The sequence below is a fragment of the Nerophis lumbriciformis genome, linkage group LG17, assembly GCF_033978685.3.
Source record: "Nerophis lumbriciformis linkage group LG17, RoL_Nlum_v2.1, whole genome shotgun sequence".
Classification (NCBI taxonomy): domain Eukaryota; kingdom Metazoa; phylum Chordata; class Actinopteri; order Syngnathiformes; family Syngnathidae; genus Nerophis; species Nerophis lumbriciformis.
This window is the reverse complement of record NC_084564.2, coordinates 23482328-23506989: the sequence shown is the minus strand read 5'-3', so window position 1 is coordinate 23506989 and position 24662 is coordinate 23482328. Positions and strand designations below refer to the sequence as shown.

Genomic DNA, 24662 nt, shown 5'->3' with positions numbered 1-24662 from the left:
CGTGAGCAGTTTTAGCCTCTTATTACTTGCGACATCACGGTTTGCAGTGCAGTGACTGAGCCCCCTCTGGTGTCAGACTGTGGGCATTACACGTCACTGCAAATTCAATTATGAGGTCATCCAGACAGCCTGCCCAGGATCAATAAATCAGTCGATGGATCCACTTGAACAACATAAAACCACTCAAGCTGTAACTGAAGTGACCCAGGAAGGCAAACCAAACCGATTTAGACACGGCGGCCTATTACTCTTCATTGTGCAAGTCCTTGCACCATTGCCTCCTGAAGAGAAAAACTATGATCTGATATGAACATGATCCATTGCTACATTTCAGGGCGTGGCTCTTCACACGTTGCTGTCATAAAAGTGAGCATTATATCATGCTGGATTTTTCAATGAAAAAAGACCCAAGCAGCTTTGACAAGAGTTTGCATAATTGTTACAATCAACAAACAACAATCACCCTTAAGGACAACTCTTATTTACAACACACATTAATTCACATGTACAGTCATTTAAGAGTATGTGACATTTGTTACTAAGCAACAACTGAATTGTTGATATGACATAAAGGCTGGTTTATTATGAGTGGCTGGTCCAATACAAACCCAAAGTCAATATACAGACACAATGGGGGTGCCCTTGATGCTTGATTCCTTACGATATGAGCAGTTGTCAGCAGCAAAAGCCCTCAGTTGTTCTTTAGTAAGAATTGGTACAGTTAAAATCTTTTATTACAGTTCAAGTAAAATCAAATGTACAGTTCTATATAGTTACAGCATATTAACAAAACTTCGTAAAAGTGCACTTGCAGAAGGTGCAAAGGAGTATTATTAGAGCCACACTGACAAGAATAAAGCTTGAATCTGGCAATTAAAAGTAGCAACATTATGAGGAAAAATATCAATTTGTAATTATGAGAAAAACTTGCACATTTTGAGAATTAGGTCATAATATGACAACATTTGGTAATTATATAACAATGTTCGAATAGTTTTTATACAAGAAAAAAATCAAGTTTTAGGGTCTAAATATGACAGAAATTTGTATGTAGGAAAAAAGTCGTAATGAAGTCTAGATATTATGAGGAAAAAGATACAACAAAAAATGTGTAAAATGAGAGAATGTTTTTAAAATTGAACAACATGAAGTCTAAATATGAGCGAAAGTACACATTTGAAGAATCTTAAATCGAATTATGAGAAAAGGTTATAATTAGAAGAAAACAACAGCAAATGAGTTTTTTTTTTTTCAAGCGTAACTCCACATAAGGAAAACGGTTGTAATTGTAAGCCATTATATGAAAAAAGGGGCATGTTACAAGAATAAAGTTGAAATGATTTGAGAAAAATATCTTTAATAGTCTAAATATGAGTTAGTTGTAATTTCACAAAACTTAAGTTAAATTATGAGAAAGTAGTTGTCATATTGAGAAAAAAAAAGTCAAAATATGAACCTATAATTTGTCAAGGAGAATCAATTCTAAACATGACCGTTTTTATTTGCCAGACAAAAAAACTGACATGAAAAAGTTGCAATTTAAAAAACAAAGTTGAACTATGTCAATAAAGTTGTAAAAAAAAAAAGTATACAGTTGAGAAAAAAAGTAAGTTGTAATATTAGGAGTATACAATACTGTACTGACATCCAGCATCTAACCTGACCTTTTTGTCAAATAAAACAGTTTGTAGAGATTGAACCTTTCTGTGAATATTCTTTTTGAAACAATTTTTTGTAAAAGTGTGGCTCTGATACTCTTTTGTACACAAACACAAAGAACGTAGCCTGTTGTATTTAGCTGTAAGATAACCTGTTTGTCACCTTCTCGCTGACTGTTAAACACGTGTGTGTGTGTGTGTTTGTTTCAAGTGGGACTATTAGCAGACCTAAAATGTCAGTTTGCAGACACAAAAGGAAGTGTTTGACAAAGTGGAACATAAAAAGCTTCACAAGTGGAAATTGTCCTCACTTCAAGTTCTCTCACATCACTTTGGTTGGGGAGGGAAGAAACATTTGATCTTAACAAGGACAAGCATGATGAAGCTGCGTGAGGACATTAAATGTGGTTTTGATCACACACTGGACTATGCTGTACATACGAACAGAAGTATTAGGACACCTACAGGAAGTAAATGCGATGTGGAAACTAAAACAACTTACACTCTTTCAACCTTCAACATATCAGTGTGTGTTCATTTGAGAGGTCAGAGGTCATTTGCGGTCTAACATAACCTTAATGTGACCAACTATACTGTTTTGATGACATAATATAGCTTTTTGAAGCAAACTCTAACACCTAATTTGGTGACCAAAAATAGTATGTCAACGGAAAAATAAAATATTTTGTGGTCTCGCATAGCCTTTGCTGTTTTAATAGCAAAATGTCTGTCACACTTTTGTGACCAAATCAGCCTTTTTGTAACAAAAAATAATATAAACTTCCATTTTCTTAAACGTCGATATTAGCATACTTTGAATATTATGACGTGTGTAATGTTAGAAAAAGGTTTGACGAAGTGAAGTTACTCGGAGAACAATGTTAGGTATGAACACACTGATCTTACGACACATTTACGCTTCTGAAGTGGAGTGTTGACTTGTGTTACTTTGGAATACGCTTCTTCTGCCAGAGACTTTCTATGTGTGAGTAATATGCAACTATAATCATTTGATGGATTTGTTTATATTGACAAATGTGATGTTTTAGACTGCAATATTGTTCAATTAAATACCCTTATTACATACGTCGAGCATGTGTGCGCTTAGCTGTCGTGTAGCTGCTAGCTCCTAGTAGCCTAGAGTCTACCATGTTTACCTTTAGTAAATTACTTCACTAAAATATCTAACTGGTGTGCTTATAGAAGGACATTTACATGTTAACTGTCTGTTCAGCTTTGCACAAGTGAACACGCTGCAGGACTGCTTGTATGGGAGAGTTTAGATGCAAGCCGATATCATCTGATATTTTCTTTTTTTGCTGATATCGAATATTGGACCCATATCAATATTGGATTGGCTCAATCTAATTTTTGCAGTGTTAATCCATTATATATATTTTTCTAAGAGGGTTTTTTTAATGTTAAATGTACAAATTGTAATGTCTAATTTTTTCACAGGCGTACGATAAACTGCCAGTTTCTACACAATACTCCAAAACAGGACAAAGTTTTTTATTTTTCTAGGTGCAAAAAACATTTGAGATTTTTTTTTTACTTTCGTTGCTTAATTCTTTCAACAAAACTCAGCCCTAAACATTTTTTTTTAAATTATTTTATATACCCTTTAAAGGCCTTTTGATCAAATGATGTCCCAGTTGACAATTAGTATGCATTTGCATAACCTCATTTACACCTGTGACATTACATAATCAAACGGGTCAAAATAAACATCATATGTTGATTGGCAACACTAAATTGGCCCTAGTGTGTGAATGTTGTCTGTCTATCTGTGTTGGCCCTGCGATGAGGTGGCGACTTGTCCAGGGTGTACCCCGCCTTCCGCCCGATTGTAGCTGAGATAGGCTCCAGCACCCCCCGCGACCCCGAAGGGAATAAGCGATAGAAAATGGATGGATGGTTTTTTTTTTGTTTTTTTTATGACTGCAGGTTGAGCAAGTAAAAAAAATCCTAAATGTTTTTACCTTATTTAAAAACGTTTTGATGACAATTTAAAACCAAATATCCGCTCTGGGTTTTCTTAAAGAATATATGGCAAAGTATAACATTTTGGGTGTGTGTTGGCATTTTTACTGATTATCCCAGAGGTGTTTGATGGGCTTTTTCTTCCACACCAAACTTAACAAAGCATATTTTTATGACCCTTGCTTCGCTTACTGGAAAGGCCTTAAATAGGGTATTTCCTACACTCTTGCTACTACGTAAAAAGCATAGGTCTTGTCCAACAATGAAACCGTGTCCTAATACTTCGGTTCATAAAGTGTATGTGCGTGAGTGGTGACATTTTAGTGGAAAAAACGTTAACTTCTGTGCTTAATTTATGCTAACTTGGCAGCCTCTGTGTGTCAGCATGGTGGATCATTAGTCCAACACAAAAGTGATACTTTTGCATATGTCCAGTGAGTTAAAGCTGTGCAATCAACAGAGAAGCCAAAGGGCCTGGGAAGGACGTTCATCCACCAAGGTGCATTTTATTAAGGCCAGCAGTCCCGCTAAAAGTGCATTTAGGATGGCGAGGTGGGAATTAGCTATGAGACACCTTCTTAAACCTCCTCCAAACATTTGCTGTGTAGCATTTGGACACTGGAAAGCCACAGTGAATATTTAAATGCTTAAAAGACAAAAAAAAAAAAAAAGGCAATAACAATAATTTAGGGACAAAAAGCAGTGCAAATGTTATAAAACCAGAACAAGGAGCGCATGTATGAAATAAAAAACATGAATACACAGCGCCTAGACGTGTCCACTACGATCTGGTAAGGACCGAACAATCCCTGCGTGTGTCGGCACGCATAAATAAGTCTTACCGGAGGGTCAAAGGTCAGTGATTTCCACTCATCCAGGTGCTGTGAGGTGTGGACACCCCAAAACAACTGGAGCAGTAACACTGACCTGTATGGGAGGTCTTTAAGGGAGGGGGCCACGTTCCTAGCAGCTGCACTGCTGCTTGTTCTGTGCCGTGCTGCCTCTCGGCTGTCGCAGCTGCCGCAGTGACGCGTCCCCGTACTGGATGCCTGAGCCCATCCTCTCTGGATCCAGCTCACCTTGGGAGGGAAGGAGATTATAGACGCACACCAAGCAGATCGGCTACATAACAAACAGGTGAGCGTACCCGAGTCTATCTTGTTGAGGATGGTGCGCGCGCACTTGAGGAAACCCTCCTCCACATTCTCCCCCGTCAGAGCGCTGGTCTCCAAGAACATCAACTCTGTGGGAAAAGTTGGTGCGATAGCGAGTAAGCGGGGCGAATGTTCTCCAAGACTGTGTGTGTAAATACCGTTCTCCTGAGCAAAGCGCGAGGCCTCCAGGAATGTGACCTCTCGCTCTGCCTCCAGGTCCTTCTTGTTGCCACACAGAATGATAACGATGTTGGGGCTCGCTAGCGTGCGTGCGTCCGTCAGCCAGTTGGTCAGCGCGTTGTACGTCTCTCGGCTGTAAGATGGACACACTATCTATTGAACTCTTATCCTGAGAAAAATACTAAAAGGTGAAATGAATATGAATGAGATACGAAAACACACTTGTTTGATAGTTTTACAAAGCAATGGTAGTAGTTCTGCTGCAGTATAGCACTAAAGTGAGTATATCTATTTGTATTACATTATATCTTCAAAATGACTATACAAAATAAACTTAAATATAGGGTAGGATGGGATAGGTCTTTATTGTCATTGCACAAGTACAACAAAACTTGGTTTTCAGCACAAACCCGTTCAAGATTAGACAAACAAACAGTGTACAGGGTTACAGAACAGGAACGCTGATGGGTCGCCACAAGGCGCTCCGTAAAAGATGGGAAAAAGGTAAACGCTGGGGAAGGATGAGTAAAAAAATACAATCTAGGCTGGGTTTCTAAGGGGGCCCAGTCTGGAGTGGGGAAAGCAACTCCATAGCAAAGCACACCTTTACATATTACAACGTGCATCTAGAGATATCTAACAACAGAGGGGAGGGAGTGGGGGGTCATGGTGGTAGGCCGCAGCTCTCAGGCGCTGACCATCCTTCCAACACCCCTATGGGATTTGTGTCGAGGGCGTTGGATTGGGGGTGGGGTGTGTGTGTGGCGTATATTTTTTTGTGGATGCACGTGTGTGTAAGCGTTAGAGATGCGCGGATAGGCAATTATTTCATCCGCAACCGCATCACAAAAGTCGTCAACCATCCGCATCCACCCGAACTAACATTTAATCAGAACTGCACCCGCCCGTTGTTATATATCTAATATAGACGATGCAAGGCATTGTTAGGTTGTAAAGCTTTTGCCTGTTAAAGAAAGGAGACTGATCCAATGCAGCAGAGACATAATGCGTGCCACGCTGTCACGGCCCAGACGCACACCAGTGCGCAATCATCTGGGAGCCGCGCTGAGCGCACCTCCAAGCGCGTGGTGGTGCGATGTCCCTCGCACCCGTGGCGGCTCCACCCGGGCTCGCGCCCGAGGCTTAAGCGCGCACCGCGGCGGCCATCCTACTCGTCGCGGCCTAGCCCTCGCGGCTCTCGCTGCCGGCGACGGCCGGGTATGGGCCCGACGCTCCAGCGCCATCCATTTTCAGGGCTAGTTGATTCGGCAGGTGGGTTGTTACACACTCCTTAGCGGGTTCCGACTTCCATGGCCACCGTCCTGCTGTCTGTATCAACCAACACCTTTTCTGGGGTCTGATGAGCGTCGGCATCAGGCGCCTTAACCCGGCGTTCGGTTCATCCCGCAGAGCCAGTTCTGCTTACCAAAAGTGGCCCACTCGGCTCACCAGGGTGAGCCCCACCTCTTTCGTGAGCGCACTGCGCGCGGAGTGACCCCTGTTACGCGCCCCCGGCAACGGGGGTGGCGGGCAGGTGAGCGCGCGGAGTGACCCCTGTTACAAGCCCCCGGCCACGGGGGTGGCGGGCAGGTAAGCTGCTTACCTGCTGCGCGTGACGCCGGCCGCGGCGAAGGCGGACGAGGCGGGGTGTCGGTGCGGTGGACGCGGTGGTGACCCTGGACGTGTGTCGGGCCCTTCTCGCGGATCACCTCAACTACGGCTCCCGGTGGGGCCCTCTCGGGGGAAAGGGCCTCGGTCCCGGACCCCGGCGAGGCGTCCCTTCTCCGCTCCGTAAAAGTGTCCATCTCTTTTTTCTTCTTCTTCTGTTGTGGCATATGCTGCAGGGGCCTGCTCGTTTTTCGTATGTGGGTAACAACATTTAACTATGTATATATATTTCCGAATTGGTTTAACTGCCACCCGCCTGAATCTATTTAAAATCTAATTTTTTTTTATTTAAACCGCCCGACCCGACCCGCGGATAAAATCTAATTTTTTTTTTATTTCAACCGCCCGACCCGCGGATAATCCGCGGACTCCGCGGTTGTGTCCGCAAACCGCGCATCTCTGGTAAGCATGCAGTATGTTTCTGTTCCGCGGCCTTGATGTCGTCCAAAGTCAACAACAGGTATAGAGTAGTCCGTGTACAGCTTGTATAGGAGTAAATATTTTCTATCCGCAAAAAATGATCCAACGCACAGTCATAGGCCCAATAATAATAATTTGCTAATAATAATAACTTAATTAATCAAACGCTAAATGAAAATAAACTCGATAACTTTGCCGTCATCAATAAATTGCCATGCCGTCTGTTTGTTTTGTCTCTCGCTCGCAAACCTGTGCGCATTTATTTAAGAGCAGAATTAAACAAACAGAGTGAATCCTCTTGTCAGCCATCAATGCTTGTCTTGGAGTCGGCACACAGACAGGATGCACAGAGAGCCTCGCTCGTTGCTCGCCAGTCGTTACTCGCAAGTGAGAAGCACCGCGAGGTGACAAAAATTAAGAGGAAAAAAAATAAGATTACAAAGTCAAATGTCCCAGTGTGTGCAAGATGAGCTTATCAACACGGACAAACAAGCAAGCATGCCCAATTTGTTGTAAAGTGATAAACAAAACAAAAAAACACTTGACAGTTCTTTAAATTGGGGAAAAATCCGCACTTCAGGATTTATTGAAGTGTCAGAAATTGAGTCCATTTTATTTGTTGTTTACATATTTAAGGTAATTATAGAAATGGAAAAACAATTCTAATTGGAAAAATCAAAAATGTATTGTGTTATAAAGGAATACCTGCATTATTATTATTATTATTATATATAATATGGTCTAAAAATAATGCTGACAATAATATTGTTTATCGGCAATAATCTGTGGGACAGCAAAATTAATTATCGGCCCAGACCTACACAGTCATTATTGCCTAAATAGCAGACAGCATGTGAACCTCCTAAGGGCCTGGGCTGTTCGGGGTTTGGTGCTTTCTGCGTCTCTCGCTGTTCTCTGGTGGATGGCAGGGCGGCGCGTACCACAACTGCCTACTGCTGACACTGAATGAAGCTCTGTGCTCAGTGGCCGCATCCATCTGGGAGCAACCTGTTTGAAGCCTTGCAATGGTGAGGAACTGAGGATCGATGCACATCAATCTTGGTCCCAAGATGTTAATATGTGGCGGACATGATAAAAAGAACTGGTTGAAGTGCCAATTCAGTTTTGTTGGTCCAGGCATGGCACACGCCTTGTGGGTTTTGCCGTCTGGCTCGCACTTGAGGGCAGTGGGATATGTGAATTGTGCTGGGCTTCCTCCTACTCCTTTTCGGACATGTTGAGATAAAAACTGTTGACCCAAGTTTGTGCGCAAATGTAACTTGGTATGCATGCCTGGAATAAAATGAACTGAACTGAAGTATACGTCACAGTAAATAGGGGTGTGATATCTTAGGCACTTGGTAAATGGGTTATACTTGTATAGCGCTTTTCCACCTTCAAGGCGGAAGCTGGGGATCGAACCAGGAACCCTAAAGGTCGCTGGCACGGCCGCTCTACCAACCGAGCCACACCGTCCCCCACTTCATGGCTGCATATTACAGTGAATAATTTACATTTCTGATCAGGGTTTTAAGCTGCTGATTAGGATCATCCACGAGTGAGATTGGCTGATATCAATAATAATACCAATTAGGGGTGTGGGAAAAAAAAAATCGATTCAAATTCGAATCGCGATTCTCACGTTGTGCGATTCAGAATCAATTCTCTTTTTTTTTTAAATCTTTTTTTTTTTTTTAAACTAATCAATCAACAAAATAGACAGCAATACCATAACAATGCAATCCAATTCCAGAACCAAACCCGACCCAGCAACACAACTGCAATAAACAGAGCAATTGAGGAGACACAAACACGACACAGAACAATCCAAAAGTACCGTATTTTCCGCACTATAAGGCGCACCTAAAAACCACAAATTTTCTCAAAAGCTAACAGTGCGCCTTATAACCCGGTGCGCTTTATTACGATTCATTTTCATAAAGTTTCGATCTCGCAACTTCGGTAAACAGCCGCCATCTTTTTTCCCGGTAGAACAGGAAGCGCTTCTTCTTCTACGCAAGCAACCGCCAAGGTAAGCACCCGCCCCCATAGAACAGGAAGCGCTTCTTCTTCTACTGTAAGCTACCGCCCGCCCCCGGAAGAAGAAGAAAAAACGCGCGGATATCACCGTACGTTTCATTTCCTGTTTACATCTGTAAAGACCACAAAATGGCTCCTACTAAGCGAAAAGGATCCGGTTCATAAAAAGACGCAATCTCTCCATCCGCACACGGATTACTACCGTATTTCACAGCAACTGATATTCCTGTGAACCGCACTGTGGAACGGGAGCACGTACGGTGAATATTCGCACCACAGGGAATGAGAAGTCATCCTTCACTGTGGTTCTAGCTTGCCATGCTAACTTCCACCCATGGTGATATTCAAAAGGAAGACCTTGCCAAAAGAGACCTTTCCAGCCGGCGTCATCATAAAAGCTAACTCGAAGGGATGGATGGATGAAGAAAAGATGAGCGAGTGGTTAAGGGAAGTTTACGCGAAGAGGCCGGGTGGCTTTTTTCACACAGCTCCGAAGGCGAACACACCTTCACTAAGACGGGCAGACAGCGCCGGACGACATACGCCAACATTTGCCAGTGGATCGTAAATGCCTGGGCAGATATTTCGGTCACAACTGTGGTCCGAGCTTTCCGGAAGGCAGGATTCACAGAACTACTGGACAACAGCGACACTGACTCCGATGACTTCGACGAGACGGAACCGGCCATTTTGGATCCCACGCTTGCGCAACTTTTCAATTCGGACACCGAAGACGAAGAATTCGAAGGATTTACGAATGAAGAATAACTTCAGAAGGTGAGCGCTATGTTTATTTTGTGTGTTGTGACATTAACGTTCGAGCAACATTATGTTGCTATTGCTCTACACCATTTTGAATTTTACTATGTTTGTGATTGCACATTTGCGTACATTTTGGGACAGAGTTGTTAGAACGCTGGTTTTCAATATATTATTAAAGTTTGACTGAACTATCTGACTGTTTTTTTGACATTCCCTTTAGCGCAGCGTAGGCGCGGCTTATAATCCGGGGCGGCTTATTGGTGGACAAAGTTATGAAATATGTAATTCATTGAAGGTGCGGCTAATAATCCGGTGCGCCTTATAGTGCGGAAAATACGGTAGTGAAACAAAAATGAATATTATCAACAACAGTATCAATATTAGTAACAATTTCAACATAGCAGTGATTAAAAATCCCTCATTGACATTATCATTAGACATTTATAAAAAAAAAAAAAAATTAACAATAGTGTCACAGTGGCTTACACTTGCATCACATCTCATAAGCTTGACAACACACTGTGTCCAATATTTTCACAAAGATAAAATAAGTCATATTTTTGATTAATTTAATAGTTAAAACAAATTTACATTATTGCATTCAGTTGATAAAACATTGTCCTTTACAATTATAAAAGCTTTTTACAAAAATCTACTACTCTGCTTGCATGTCAGCAAACTGGGGTAGATCCTGCTGAAATCCTATGTATTGAATGAATAGAGAATCGTTTTGAATCAGGAAAATATTGTTTTTGAATCGAGAATCCTGTTGAATCGAAAAAAAAAGAAAATATTTTGAATCGAATCGTGACCCCAAGAATCGATATTGAATCGAATCGTGGGACACCCAAAGATTCGCAGCCCTAATGCCAATGTATTACCTGTACATTTTTCAATTCACTTATGTTGAGTGCTATTGACAGTTGAACAATGTCACACTATTTTAACTCATTCCTTATTTTCTTTTATAACACACACAATAGTTTAAGCAAAACAAAGACAGTAGTACACAATAACTAAACAAAAGCAAAACTACTATCTACTACTCATTTAAATCCTTTCTTTTCTACATTGTGTATGGTGACAAATAATTAGCTACTGGCCGCTTGTCAGTTGGGGGGACCAAAAATAGTGTCTGTCTGATGAGATCGATGTTTGTGATCGGCAATAAAAGACAAACTGGCAATGGTCGATCACATACTTTTTCATGAAAATCAGCCAATACCGATTGGCGGTGGATTTCACATCCCTACTTATCAAGATTATCAATAATATTTTTCCACATTCAAAATGTATTTTTGAAAAAGGCATATTTGTCGGCATTCATTACATAAAGTAAAAAAATATATACAGAACGATCCATAACACGTTTCCTACAACAAAAAGCTGCTCTTATTACCAAGAGTGTGATACACAAAGTGCCTCTATAAATAAGTTATTTTAATAAAAATTATCTGTCCGTTTCACAGATTTTGGTATTTTGTTGTTTGTTCAAAACTTTTTTCTGCTTATTCAGAAATAATAAACAGACTTATTTCAACTAAAATCCTGAGCCACATATTTCTGTAGATTGGGAGTTTGTTTAGTCTGACTGTTTCTGTGGCCATTAACGCATCAGAGGCTCAACTCAGTGTGTGTTAGAGTGAGTGAGAGAATATTTGTTTTTGTTGCTTTGTCTTGATTATAGCCAACAGTAGGTAGTTTAGCAATAAAGCGATTTTTGATCAACCAGGTCCGTGTTATGCTTAATGGCCTGGCTTTTTGTGTTCCTGCCTGCACTCAAAACATGACATCACACGTGCTGCAGTGTTTACGAATGTAAACATGGGTCTCAGTCCTGCCGCATTTATGGCATTTTCGTGAATTTATTGCTACTGCAGTCAACGTTTTTTTAACCAAATTATTTCGTGTAGGACAATAAGAAGGAAGAGAACAAGAATTTTAGTTGTGGCATTTTGTTGGGCACTTGTTTCGATATCTGTTCTGAGGAGCGTGTGGATGAAGAGTCGTAGCTAAGAGTGGTGGGACAATGAAGTTGACACTTTTTTTATGACGTATAGGTTGGATAAATTTGACCTGAGTGTTGAGACTGAAGTTGCATCGGATACATATCGGATTTATGACCACATACGAAAGAGTCCTGGGTCGGATTTGAAAAAATATATATATTGGACTCTGAGCTGTACTGTTTACACTGACATGAACAATGCTGAAATGATCTGCAGTGTGAACAAAGCCAACGAGCTAAAAAAAGAACAAGACAGCGTAGCAACTATGGAGGAGAATAATCCAGCCTGTAGTCTATACCTTTTACAAGCTGTACACTGAAAACTCTACAGTATACCAAAGTTTCATTTATATTGAATTGTCCTTTGAGAAGATGTAAATGATTTCTGAAATGTGAAAGGCAGAAAGAAATGTTACCTGGTTATATCATAGACCAAAAGCGCTCCTGCTGCTCCGCGGTAGTAGCTGCGTGTCACAGAACTGTAAATGCAAAAGTCATTTGAAATTATGCTGTAATGGCGTTATAACATAATATTAATGGTCAAAATATGAAATTGTGGAGAGTTACCGGAACCGCTCCTGCCCAGCAGTGTCCCAGATCTGCAGCTTGACCGTCTTCCCAGAGACATTGACCACTCTGGAACCAAACTCTACTCCGATGGTGTGGTTGGAGTCCTGTTTGACTGCCGTCAGAGTGAGTAGAGAGAGAGATGATGGTCAGCTGCATGACAATCATGCTCAGCTTTTATCAGCGAGGAACTAAGTTAACAATAGAGATGTCCCCCATCCCAATCCTGGGTTTGGGTTGGTAGCCGATATTTGCCTTTTTTTAACTGATCGGCGATCGACTGATAACCTTTATCGCAGCGGTGTCCCAGTGTTAACATGGCTAAACATTTTACTCATGTGAAAGATTCCTTCAAAAAGGGATACACGCTAAGGAAGATACAATTACATTTCCTGATTCCTTGTTACACAAATGCAGGAGTTGTATGATTTCCAGGAGAACACCGGCTAGAATTTTAGAGCAAACTGCAACGAACACATCGTCTATCCACAGTGCGAAGCTGCTTCTACGATACTAATCCTCACCACCACGGCGGAAAATAAACTACGTTTTCTCCATGTATCAGTATCACTGGACAACACAAGAAGCTTACAACTAAAGCTTCTACATAAAGTAGGGGTGAGCGATCCAAATGTCCATACTATTGATAACTAGTACAGTATCAGTATATAAAAAATGCTAAAGTGATTATTATGTGAATATTTATCTTTTTCTTATTATTACACAACCATTTTTTCGGTCGTTTTTGTTACTGTTTACTAACTCAGAGAGTAAGTCTCTGGATACAGGAAGGCTTTGAGGGTAAACCCCAAATGATTTAAATGGGAGCCAATCGCTGTTTTTGCTTTTGTTTAGTTATTGTGTACAAGCCATTTTGTTTTAACAAAATAAAGGTATGTAGCATTTAGTATCGCAAATCTATTACATCATTTAATTAAAACAATACCAGCAAATTCTGAATTTAATAAGATAAGCTTTGTAAAAATGTGTTTACTTTAGTTACTTGGTATAAAACATGTTCAATTCGATAATCTATTGTCGAAGTATCTGCTCAGGACTTGAATTGGATCAAGTCTTAAGCCAAAAATGTTGATCCCTAGTTAACATAATTATTATCATCATGGTCCTTTGGGTTTGAGTTAACTTGGAAGAAAGTCACCAGAAAGTGAAAACTGAAGTTTTGGAATACAAAACTCATGAAACCACAGCTCAAACTGCATCCCTACCTCGACAACCCATCAAAACTCACATTTGTTCTCAATGAATTGATGGAGGAGGCAGGATTTCCCCGTCCCGGCGCTGCCAATCACCAAGAACTTAAAGAGGAAGTCTGAAAGCAAAGCAGAAAAAGAAAGAGAGAGCGATCAATGCTAAGTTAATGTCGGGGGAGAATGTGAACCTGCTGCACTTGACGGTTCTGACCTAAGACTAAGAATCCTTTTAATCTCATTTGAGCTACTACTTTCACAGCTACCAGAGAGCCCCAAATTAACCCACTAATCACTGAGACCTCACAACACGCCGCTTCTCTTTCCTAATTTGATGAGCACTGCGAGGGAAAAAGAAGCAGCAGTGCTTAATGCGTCGAGGCCGCTATTAAGCATGGCTTAGGGTGGATGTCACAAAGCTATGAGCAGCTGCTTGTACAGATGTTATTGTTATTGAGGAGAACACACACTCCGCCCTAGTATGCGGGCTAGTGAATGCTTTTGTAAACTGTGAAGCTAAATAGTTAAATTACAATCTCAACATTTGAATGCCTTAAATGGCAACATTTGGAGGAAGAATGCACCGCTAGAATCTCACAAAACGTGGATATTGTGTGTGTGATATTTCTTGGCTAAAAGCGACAATAAGCAAACAATAAAATAAATAATAGTCTTGTACACTGCTGTTTCTTCTTGATGTGACGAGACTCCCCTCACAGGCACATCCAGCAATCTCTGCACATTTGCCGCCACATTTTTAAGTTTTACGAACAGTGGTTAACTTTTTTTACTTGTATGACTGTCATCAATGTTATAAAGCACTGGTGCCAAACTAGTTGTTTTTTTAGGGCCCCCTTGTAAGAATTAAAATTATATGAATATAAATGTAATTTATAAGGATTTGCCTAATGGTATTGTTTCATAATTGCCAATGCATTTCATTATTTTATATATATTTTTTCTACACTGGAAAAAAATCGATGGAAAAATAAAGTTAAAAAGTTAAAGTACCAATGATTGTCACACACACACTAGATGTGGCAAAATTATTCTCTGCATTTGACCCATCACCCTTGATCACCCCCTGGGAGGTGCGGGGAGCAGTGAGCAGCAGCAGTGGCCGCGCCCCGGAATCTTTTTTGGTGATTTTAACCCCCAATTCCAACCCTTGATGCTGAGTGCCAAGCAGTGACGTAATGGGTCCCATGTTTATAGTCTTTGGTATGACTCGGCCGGGGTTTGAACTCACAACCTATCGATCTCAGGGCGGACACTCTAACCAATGGTACTATTGCTAACAATAAAATGGTGACCAAGCTGACAGTTTTTGTGTTTTTTTTAACAGTAAAATCTACCTTTCTTGTTATTATGATGTATTACTGAAAATGGAAAAACGGTAGCACGGTTTTAGGTTCAATTCTTTCTAGACTTGCTGCTAGACAGTTAGAATTAGGTTACAAATGTTAATGTACAGTTAAAGGAGAACTGTACTTTGTTTTGGATTTTTGCCTATCATTCACAATCCTTATGTAAAACAAGCATACATATGTTTTTCTGTTTTATGCATTCTAACTAGTAAATACATTTTGTGATCAAATGTCTGCTTACAATGGAACCTATGGGAGTCGCTCTGTTCTCTCTATAAAATGCTTAAAAAACATCCAAACATCTCCATTAAGGTTTTATATATACACTGTAAGTATATATGTAATCTAGGCACATCTGTAATGATATTTACGTATTTTGCTCATTTTAAGCATACGGCAGCACATTAATTTCACAAACGCTTTCACTGTTCGCTTTTTCCTTCAACAACATCACTGATTCACTCACTGCAGACTTCATGAGCCAACAAACACAATAAAACAACCACTTACTGTACAATGTCTGCTGTCATTAGGATGTCGACTGATGGGATGTTGATATATTATCGTTAAGATGAAGAATGACTCATAATCCTCGAAAAGAAAAAAAAGGGTCTGGAACCAATTGTCTTTTCGTGTCTTTCTCGCCATTCCTGTGTCTAAATTGGATGTCAAAGTGTACCAACTTGTCGGATTATGTCCTCATCCTCTACTATCCAGGTGAGAGACATTATTTATGATCTAGAATAAACTTTCACCAGCTCCGAGGCAAGAAAGCAGCTCACAACGTCAATATAGCAGCAACAAGCTAGTTAGTGCTGTGACAATGCGTCGCTAAAAATTGTTTGTCTGCGTTAGCGCTTGTATTGTAGGCGCTTTTTGAATGGTTATTTAGAGGAATCTATGGGCGGAATAGACGACCTCCCATTGACTCAATTGTAAGCAGACATTCATTTATGAGTTAGAATGCATTTACCGGTAAAACATTTTTTTCTTGTCAATCATTGTGAACAATAGGTACAATTCCAAAAAAGTGCAGTTCCCCTTAAAAGGGGACCTATTATGCAAAACCAATGTTTTTTTTGTGTATTTGGGATTTGCATAAGTTCCAAAAATGTTATATTAAACCATGGAGGCAATGCAGAGATATTTATAACACAATCTTACCTTCCTTCATACGTCCTCCAAATGAGCAGATTATAGTTTGTCCAATTTGTGACGTTTTTCCAATTGCTGACGTCAGCGGATATCTCCATATGTAGTACAGATTTACCCCCAAGAGCTTTGCACAAGTCCGGCATTGTAGTCTGACGTTGCAGTCAATAAGCTCCTTCTTTTTACCTTTTCTCTTGTTGTGGGGCAGACTGACTCGTACATGCACATGCATCCTCCGCTAATACCTTTTCTAATACAAAATAGCGTATAGTTCTAACTGATATCTGTCATTAGACTCGACATTGAAGCACTAAAAACAACAATATGGCTGACGGGGAGAAGACACAGTCAAAGTGGAGGCACGTAAATAAGACTGCCTACAAAACGGCACATCCTGAAGAGACGGTCAAAAAGCGGCTTGAAGACTATGCAACATTTTGACAAGAGAACCACTATTACCGGTACATGTTATGTAGACCACAAGGAAGTGTTTTAAGTGTAGAAAAAAAAAATCATGATTCCTTTAATGAATTAGATTATTCTATTACCATGAATCGCTACTGGATAATATGGTCAACCTGTGTGCCACAAAAACTAGTTTGAGCTTTAAGGTTCTACTGGTTGAGACAAAGCATGAGTGTGCGCATGCGTGCATGTGCAAAAAGAATAACAAATGGCAAAATGGATGGATGGATGGATGTTAGTCCTAATAATGTTTAAACCTTCCTCTCTGTAGAACCAGCTTGAGCTGGGACGAGATGGTATAGCATGACATGCCAAGTGATCCTTTGAAAATTTAACAGTGCTCAAAGTCAACAGCAGTAATGCAAAAAGGATGAGTGTATCGAGCGTAAAATGTCAACTTTGACACAAACATCAACAACTTAGCATCTATACAAGCAGACGGCGTACTTATATCCTATTCTGTAGGCGGCAATGTGCATACACACTTTTTCCCCTTCTGTCGTCGACCACCATGACAGCCCAGCTGACAGAATCGAAATGCTAACAGCTCTGTTTCTAGAAGATTGCCTCAACAGCAACTTCCCAGACGTCCCATATTCCCTTGTACAGCAATCAGGCTGTCAATATGTCAAAAACAAGACACTGGAGATGCCATCTTAACAGCGGCCTATCAGGATGCGGTGCGGTTTTTGCATCATACCATTGAACTGTCAACATTCAGCCTTGTGGAAAATAGGAAATACATTGACTAATGGGGGTGAAATCAAAACATGCTGTGTAAATCAATGTTCCACACTGACACAAAACCACAATATTAGGGACACCTGCACACCATGATCAGATCCAATACAAAACAATTGACAAAATGAGTTATATGCAACTTAATGCAAGTCTACACAAGAAATATATGTAATTAAATACAATATGTGGAGTACACATATAGTTATACAATATATTTTGATAGAAAACTAATAATTTTATCTTTATTTAGCCTTTTAGAAGGTTCCACTGCTGCTCCTCCACTACAAAAACACATTGTAAAAAAACCCTCAGAAATCAATTAATGGCTACTCGAGTAACCATTATCACCAGCACTTTTACATAATAAATACTGCACACTGGGATGATGTTTCATACAAGAGATGAAGGCAGTAGTAAGGGTGGGGACAATGTGTGCAACTTGACAAAAAGATAGCATGCATTTGCCTACATTTTAGGGGTGTCAAAATTTGCTATCATTTACATGTAAGCATTTCAAATAGCGGGGGGTGCTGGAGCCTATCTCAGCTGCATTCGGGCCGAAGGCGGTGTACACCCTGGACAAGCAATAGAAAACAGATGGATGGATGGGCATTTATAATAGCGAGCAAGCTAACGCTAGTAGTCTCCATCATTTTATCAACTAGGGTTATCAATCACAGTTTTTGATCAGTTTAAGTCAATAAGGTAATACTAACCTCTGGAGCTTTACAGCAATTATCGTTACCACTGTTTATTTGTAGCACAAACGCCCGCAGCTGCTTAAACCAATGCAAAAGAGTGACCACTCTCGTACCCGTAACAACGCATGCATATGGCAATTATCAAGGCTGGCAGACTTACCAACTTCATTTTCATTTATCGTTCGGTTAATTGATTTACCAAATATCCACACCTTAGTTTTGTGAGGTAACAAAGCAAATTAGTTTAATGTTTAATCTAAAACCCTTGCGAGGGCTTTAGCACACTCAAAAACTTACAACATACAGTACAGGCCAAAAGTTCGGACACACCTTCTCATTCAATGCATTTTCTTTATTTTCATGACTATTTACATTGTAGATTGTCACTGAAGGCATCAAAATTATGAATGAACACATGTGGAGTTATGTACTTAGCAAAAAAAAAGGTGAAATAACTGAAAACATGTTTTAAATTCTAGTTTCTTCAAAATAGCCACCCTTTGCTCTGATTACTTTTTCGCACACTCTTGGCATTCTCTTGATGAGCTTCAAGAGGTAGTCACCTGAAATAGTTTTCACTTCACAGATGTGCAGGAAGCTCATAGGGAGAATGCCAAGAGTGTGCAAAGCAGTAATCAGAGCAAAGGGTGGCTATTTTGAAGAAACTAAAATATAAAACACGTTTTCAGTTATTTCACCTTTTTTTGTTCAGTACATAACTCCACATGTGTTCATTCATAGTTTTGATGCCTTCAGTGACAATCTACAATGTAAATAGTCATGAAAATAAAGAAAACGCATTGAATGAGGAGAAGGTGTGTCCAAACTTTTGGCCTGTACTGTCAGTGTTTTTCAACCTTTTTTGAGCCAAGGCACATTTTCTTTCATTAAAAAAGTCCAGAGGCACACCACCAGCAGAAAACATCCATCCATCCATCTTCTTCCGCTGATCCGAGGTCGGGTCGCGGGGGCAGCAGCCTAAGCAGGGAAGCCCAGACTTCCCTCTTCCCAGCCACTTCGTCCAGCTCCTCCCGGGGGATCCCGAGGCGTTCCCAGGCCAACCAGGAGAGATAGTCTTCCCAACGTGTCCTGGGTCTTCCCCGTGGCCTCCTACCAGTCGGACGTGCCCTAAACACCTCCCTAGGGAGGCGTTCGAGTGGCATCCTGACCAGATGCCCGAACCACCTCATCTGGCTCCTCTCGATGTGGAGGAGCAGCGGCTTTACTTTGAGCTCCCCCCGGATGACAGAGCTTCTCACCCTATCTCTAATGGAGAGCACCGCCACCTGGCGGAGGAAACTCATTTCGGCCGCTTGTTCCCGTGATCTTGTCCTTTCGGTCATAACCCAAAGCTCATGACCATAGGTGAGGATGGGAACGTAGATCGACCGGTAAATCGAGAGCTTTGCCTTCCGGCTCAGCTCCTTCTTCACCACAACGGATCGATACAGCGTCCGCATCACTGAAGACGCCGCACCGATCCACCGGTCGATCTCACGATCCACTCTTCCCTCACTCGTGAACAAGACTCCGAGGTACTTTAACTCCTCAACTTGGGGCAAGATCTCCTCCCCAACCCGGAGATGGCACTCCACCCTTTTCCGGGCGAGAACCATGGACTCGGACTTGGAGGTTCTGATTCCCATCCCAGTCGCTTCAAACTCGGCTGCGAACCGATCCAGTGAGAGCTGAAGATCCTGGCCAGATGAAGCCACCAGGACCACATCATCTGCAAATAGTAGAGACCTAATCCTGCAGCCACCAAACCAGATACCCTCAACGCCTTGACTGCGCCTAGAAATTCTGTCCATAAAGGTTATGAACAGAACAGTTACATTTGGTTTGTGTGCGTAATTTTCTGGTCCGGTACGTGTTTATTCCGTGTTTGGAATGTGTTGCAGGCCTAAGTAAAACAAGTTGTGGGCCGCACTTTGGACACCCCTGACTTATTGTGCATTATGTTCTCTCGCAGTTATTCATCTCTCAGGCATTTATCCTCAGGCAAAACCAAACAAAACATAGCTGTCCAACTTCCTTATGACGGCCACCAACGTTAGATACCTCTGTAGTGTAAATAAACAACCTGCATCTTTGCTTATTTCAGTGTCAGTGCTGTAATTATTCATGTCTACACATGACAATGACTCAATGTATCTCAAGTTTGACCAACTTAATGTAGCGCCATCAGTTTTTTGCCATTGATACGGAAGCGGATATACATCCTCAAACGAAAGTGACAGTTTACCGAGCAGAACTCGTCTTAAAAAGAATAGAACTCCGGCGACAAACATCCTTAGTAAGGTTATGGGAAAAGGCAGTATGATAACCAGCTGCTGTATGCTAGCCAATTAGTTAGCATGTTAGCTTCTTGCTCGGAGCTGTGCAGTAGTGTGAAAGTAACATTTACAGGTAAGCAATTGAAGCCCCAATAAAACACACGTACCGTATGTCTCGGACATGATGGCCCTCGACGCGTTAAGGGCTCGATAATAGGACCAGTTTCGCGGCAGACTCGGAAACCAGGCTGTGGTTTGGCAACAGTGTTTATGTATGATGCTGGAAAATAGACCGAAGCTTCTTTCGTTTCCGCCCCTGCCAGACGGTGTAGCTGCGTGCTGACGTCATACGTCGCCCACTGATGGCTTTACGTGTAGTGGGAAATTAGAGTAGTGCTTTTCAACCACTGTGCCGCGGCACACTAGTGCAGTGTTTTTCAACGTTTTTTGAGCCAAGGCACATTTTTTGCGTTGAAAAAATCCAGAGGCACACCACCAGCAGAAATCATTAAAAAAAACGAAACTCAGTTGTCACAATTGTTGGATACGAATTTAAACCATAACCAAGCATGCATCACTATCACTCTTGTCTCAAAGTAGGTGTACTGTCATGAACTGTCACATCACGCCGTGACTTATTTGGAGTTTATTGGTGTTTTCCTGTGTGTAGCGTTTTAGTTTTTGTCTTGCGCTCCTATTTTGGTGGTATTTTCCTGTAGCAGTTTCATGTCTTCCTTTGAGCAATATTTCCCGCATCTACTTTGTTTTAGCAATCAAGAATATTTCAGTTGTTTTTATCCTTCTTTGTGGGGATATTGTTGATTGTCATGTCATGTTCGGATGTACTTTTTATTGCTCCACAGTAAGTTTTTGCTGTCGTCCAGCATTCTGTTTTTGTTTACTTTGTAGCCAGTTCAGTTTTAGTTTTGTTCTGCATAGCCTTCCCTAAGCTTCAATGCCTTTTCTTAGGGGCACTCACCTTTTGTTTATTTTTGGTTTAAGCATTAGACACCTTTTTACCTGCACGCTGCCTCCGGCTGTTTCCGACATCTACAAAGCAATTAGCTACCTGCTGCCACCTACTGATATGGAAGAGTATTACACGGTTACTCTGCCGAGCTTTAGACAGCACCGACACTCAACAACAACACATCATTTGCAGACTATAATTACTGGTCTGCAAAAAACATTTTTAACCCAGATAGGTGAAATGAAATAATCTCCCACGGCACACAAGACTGTATGTAACAGCACACCACGAATTGATTACGTGGACCCCGACTTGAACAAGTTGAAAAACTTATTCGGGTGTTACCATTTAGTGGTCAATTGTACGGAATATGTACTGAACTGTGCAATTTATTAATAAAAGTTTCAATCAATCAAAAAAACAATGGTTGAAAATCACTGCACTAGTGTACCGTGAGATATTGTCTGGTGGGCTGTGGGAAATGATTTAATTTCACCAAATTGGGTTAAAAATATTTTTTGCAACCCGGTAATTATAATCCGCAAATAATGTGCCGTTGTTGAGTGTCTGTGCTGTCGAGAGCGCGGCAGAGTAACCATGTTATACTCTTCCATATCAGTAGGTAGCAGCCGGTAGCTAATTGCTTTGTAGATGTCAGGAACAAAACTAATCAGACATGCACACATAATTAGATTATTCACATGTTTTTTTTTGTTTCTTTTATTTTATTTTAAATTTTTATTTTAATGTTATTTGTTTGTCCATAGTCAGTGCTTATGGTATGCTTGTAATGTGTACTGTTTTGTGATTTATGTATTATTTTGTATCATGACCTGTTGAATGTTTACTGTATTAACCTGCCTTAGGACAACAGATAAAAATGAGCTATTGTGCTAACTCCGGCATATTTACATTGTTGCTCTATGTTGATGAATATGCATTGTCCTAATTCAAATAAATAAATAAATAAACATGGTTTGTCGTGATCACAATATGCAGACGATAGCGTGAAGGTAAAAAGGTGTTTAATGCTTAAACCAAAAATAAACAAAAGGCGAGTGCCGCTAAGAAAAGGCATTGAAGCTTAAGGATGGCCACGCAAAACAAAACTGAACTGGCTGCAAAGTAAACAAAAACAGAATGCTGGACGACAGCAAAGACTTACAGCGTGTGGAGCAGCAGACGACGTCCACAAAGTACATCCGTACATGACATGACAATAAACAACAAAATAGGAGCGCAAGACAAGAACTAAAACACTACACACAGGAAAACACCAAAAACCTCAAAATAAGTCAGGGGGTGATGTGACAGGTCGTGACAGTAGACTACTTTGAGACAAGAGCTAAATTGATGCATGGTTGGTTATGGTTTAAAGCAGGGGTCCCCAAACTTTTTGACTCTGGGGCTGCATTGGGTGAAAAAAAATTGGCCGGGGGCCAGGCTATATATATATATATATATATATATATATATATATATATATATATATATTGTCTTTATAATCTGTTTTGTCATTTAACATCAATTAACATCAGTGTTGGGACTAACGCGTTACAAAGTAACGCCGTTAGATTCGGCGGTAACTAGTAATCTAACGCGTTATTTTTTTATATTCAGTAATTCAGTTACCGTTACTACATGATGCGTTACTGCGTTATTTTACGTTACTTTTTTTGTAGTATAAAGTGTGTTTTATCGGAGGGCTGCTGTGTCATCGTTCTGATTCTTCTTGTGTCACAAGTCGGAGAAGAGAGAGAGACATGCGCTCTGTGTGTGAGTGTGAGTGTGAGTGTGTGGAGGGAGGAGAGAGGGGAGGGGGGCGTGTCTGATCATGGCGGAGCCAGAAGTCGAGTTTGCTAACATTGAGATATTTTCACTACTTTTCTTTTGTCGAGCACAAAGAAAATAACAATTTAGTTAAATGTAAATTGTGCTTTGGATCAAAGATCCCATCTACTGCCCAAAACAGCAATTAAAATCTGCTGAAACAAGCTACATAGCAACATGCTTCGACGAAGCTAGTAAAGAGAGACAGAGACTCCAATGACACTTCACCATGTAAGGATTAACTCTGCCTCTGCTCATCTTTCAGAACTGAAGGTACACACACTCTGTCAATCATAAAGAGGGATCCTAGTGGGCCAGGCCAATCTTTCCTTATCTCTAAACTAAAACTGGGGAAATGTGTAGAGTGTTCTGGGCTTCAGACATGATTTTGTGTCAGAATTTCTTGAGGAAAAAATGCCTGGTTAGGCTTTGTGTATGTAGTGTGTGCCTTTCTTGCTTTACAGCTATGCAGTTATTATGCTGTTTGTTACTTATGTATGTTATGTTGCAGCTATTTAAAATAGTTTTGTCAATTTGTTCTGGCCAGAAACAAATTGGCCTTTGTAACATATCTTTGTCTTTGTGTGTTGTATGTCGACCACATTGCTTAGCAGAGTTCAGTGATACAAATGTATGTCAAGTTGATCAACAGATTGTATTATTCTCCAGTGCAATAACAGTACTGAAATAAAGGCTAAAAGGGCATTAATTGGAGCTTTCAAAAAAAAAGAAGAAAAAAAGAAGTAACTAAATAGTTACTTTTCACAGTAACGCATTACTTTTTGGTGTAAGTAACTGAGTTAGTAACTGAGTTACTTTTGAAATGAAGTAACTAGTAACTATAACTAGTTACTGTTTTTCAGTAACTAACCCAACACTGATTAACATTGATGTTCATCAACATTTAACATTGTCACGTTATCGATGGGAAGATTCATTTTTAGACAATATGATTTTATCGATGGAAAAATTCATTTTTAGACAATAGGATTTGCATGAGCGGCTAAAAGACACCAAGAGTAACAAGCGGTAGAAAATGGATTAGAAAGGAAAGATTAAAAAAAAAAAATATATATATATATATATATATATATATATATATATAAATAAAAAAAAGGTTGTTTTTTTCAACTTGGGACTTCCTGTGGGCCGGATTTTGGATGCTGGGGGGCCGGGGCCGGTCCGCGGGCCGTAATTTGGGAACCCCTGGTTTAAAGTCATATCCAACAATTGCGAGAACAACTTTTTACTGTCAATATCAGCTGCTGAGTTTCATATTTTTTATGTTTTCTGCTAGTGGTGTGTCTCGGGATTTTTTCTATGAAAAAAATGTGCCTTGGCTCAAAAAAGGTTGAAAAACACTGAATAGAGGACATCCATAGATGGGCCATTGAAGATAAATGATAGGATACAAATTATGTTTGAGTTTTTTAAATGAATCTAGTAGGTTTAACTCAAACTATTGGATAAACACTTTTGTAATTCGTGGTATCGTAGCCATCCATCCATCCA

The 24662-nt window shown here is 40.5% G+C and overlaps 1 protein-coding gene across 4 annotated transcripts in view; it reads right to left on the bottom strand.

Moving 5' to 3' along the window:
- Nucleotides 1–4123: 4123 nt before the first annotated feature.
- The window catches only part of rab4b (RAB4B, member RAS oncogene family), a 131058-nt gene continuing 110519 nt past the window's right edge, over nt 4124–24662 (bottom strand). For 3 of the 4 annotated variants that reach the window (XM_061972914.2, XM_061972913.2, XM_061972915.2), the window contains 6 exons: nt 13690–13770; nt 12441–12555; nt 12290–12352; nt 4954–5108; nt 4789–4884; nt 4124–4720 (listed from right to left, as the gene is read on the bottom strand). In XM_061972914.2, coding sequence (XP_061828898.1) covers nt 4605–4720; nt 4789–4884; nt 4954–5108; nt 12290–12352; nt 12441–12555; nt 13690–13770 — 626 coding nt within the window. In that variant the 3' untranslated portion in view covers nt 4124–4604. Of the gene's footprint in view, nt 4721–4788; nt 4885–4953; nt 5109–12289; nt 12353–12440; nt 12556–13689; nt 13771–20517; nt 20742–24662 lie in introns of those variants that run through there. The other variant, XM_061972916.1, reaches the window with a different exon arrangement.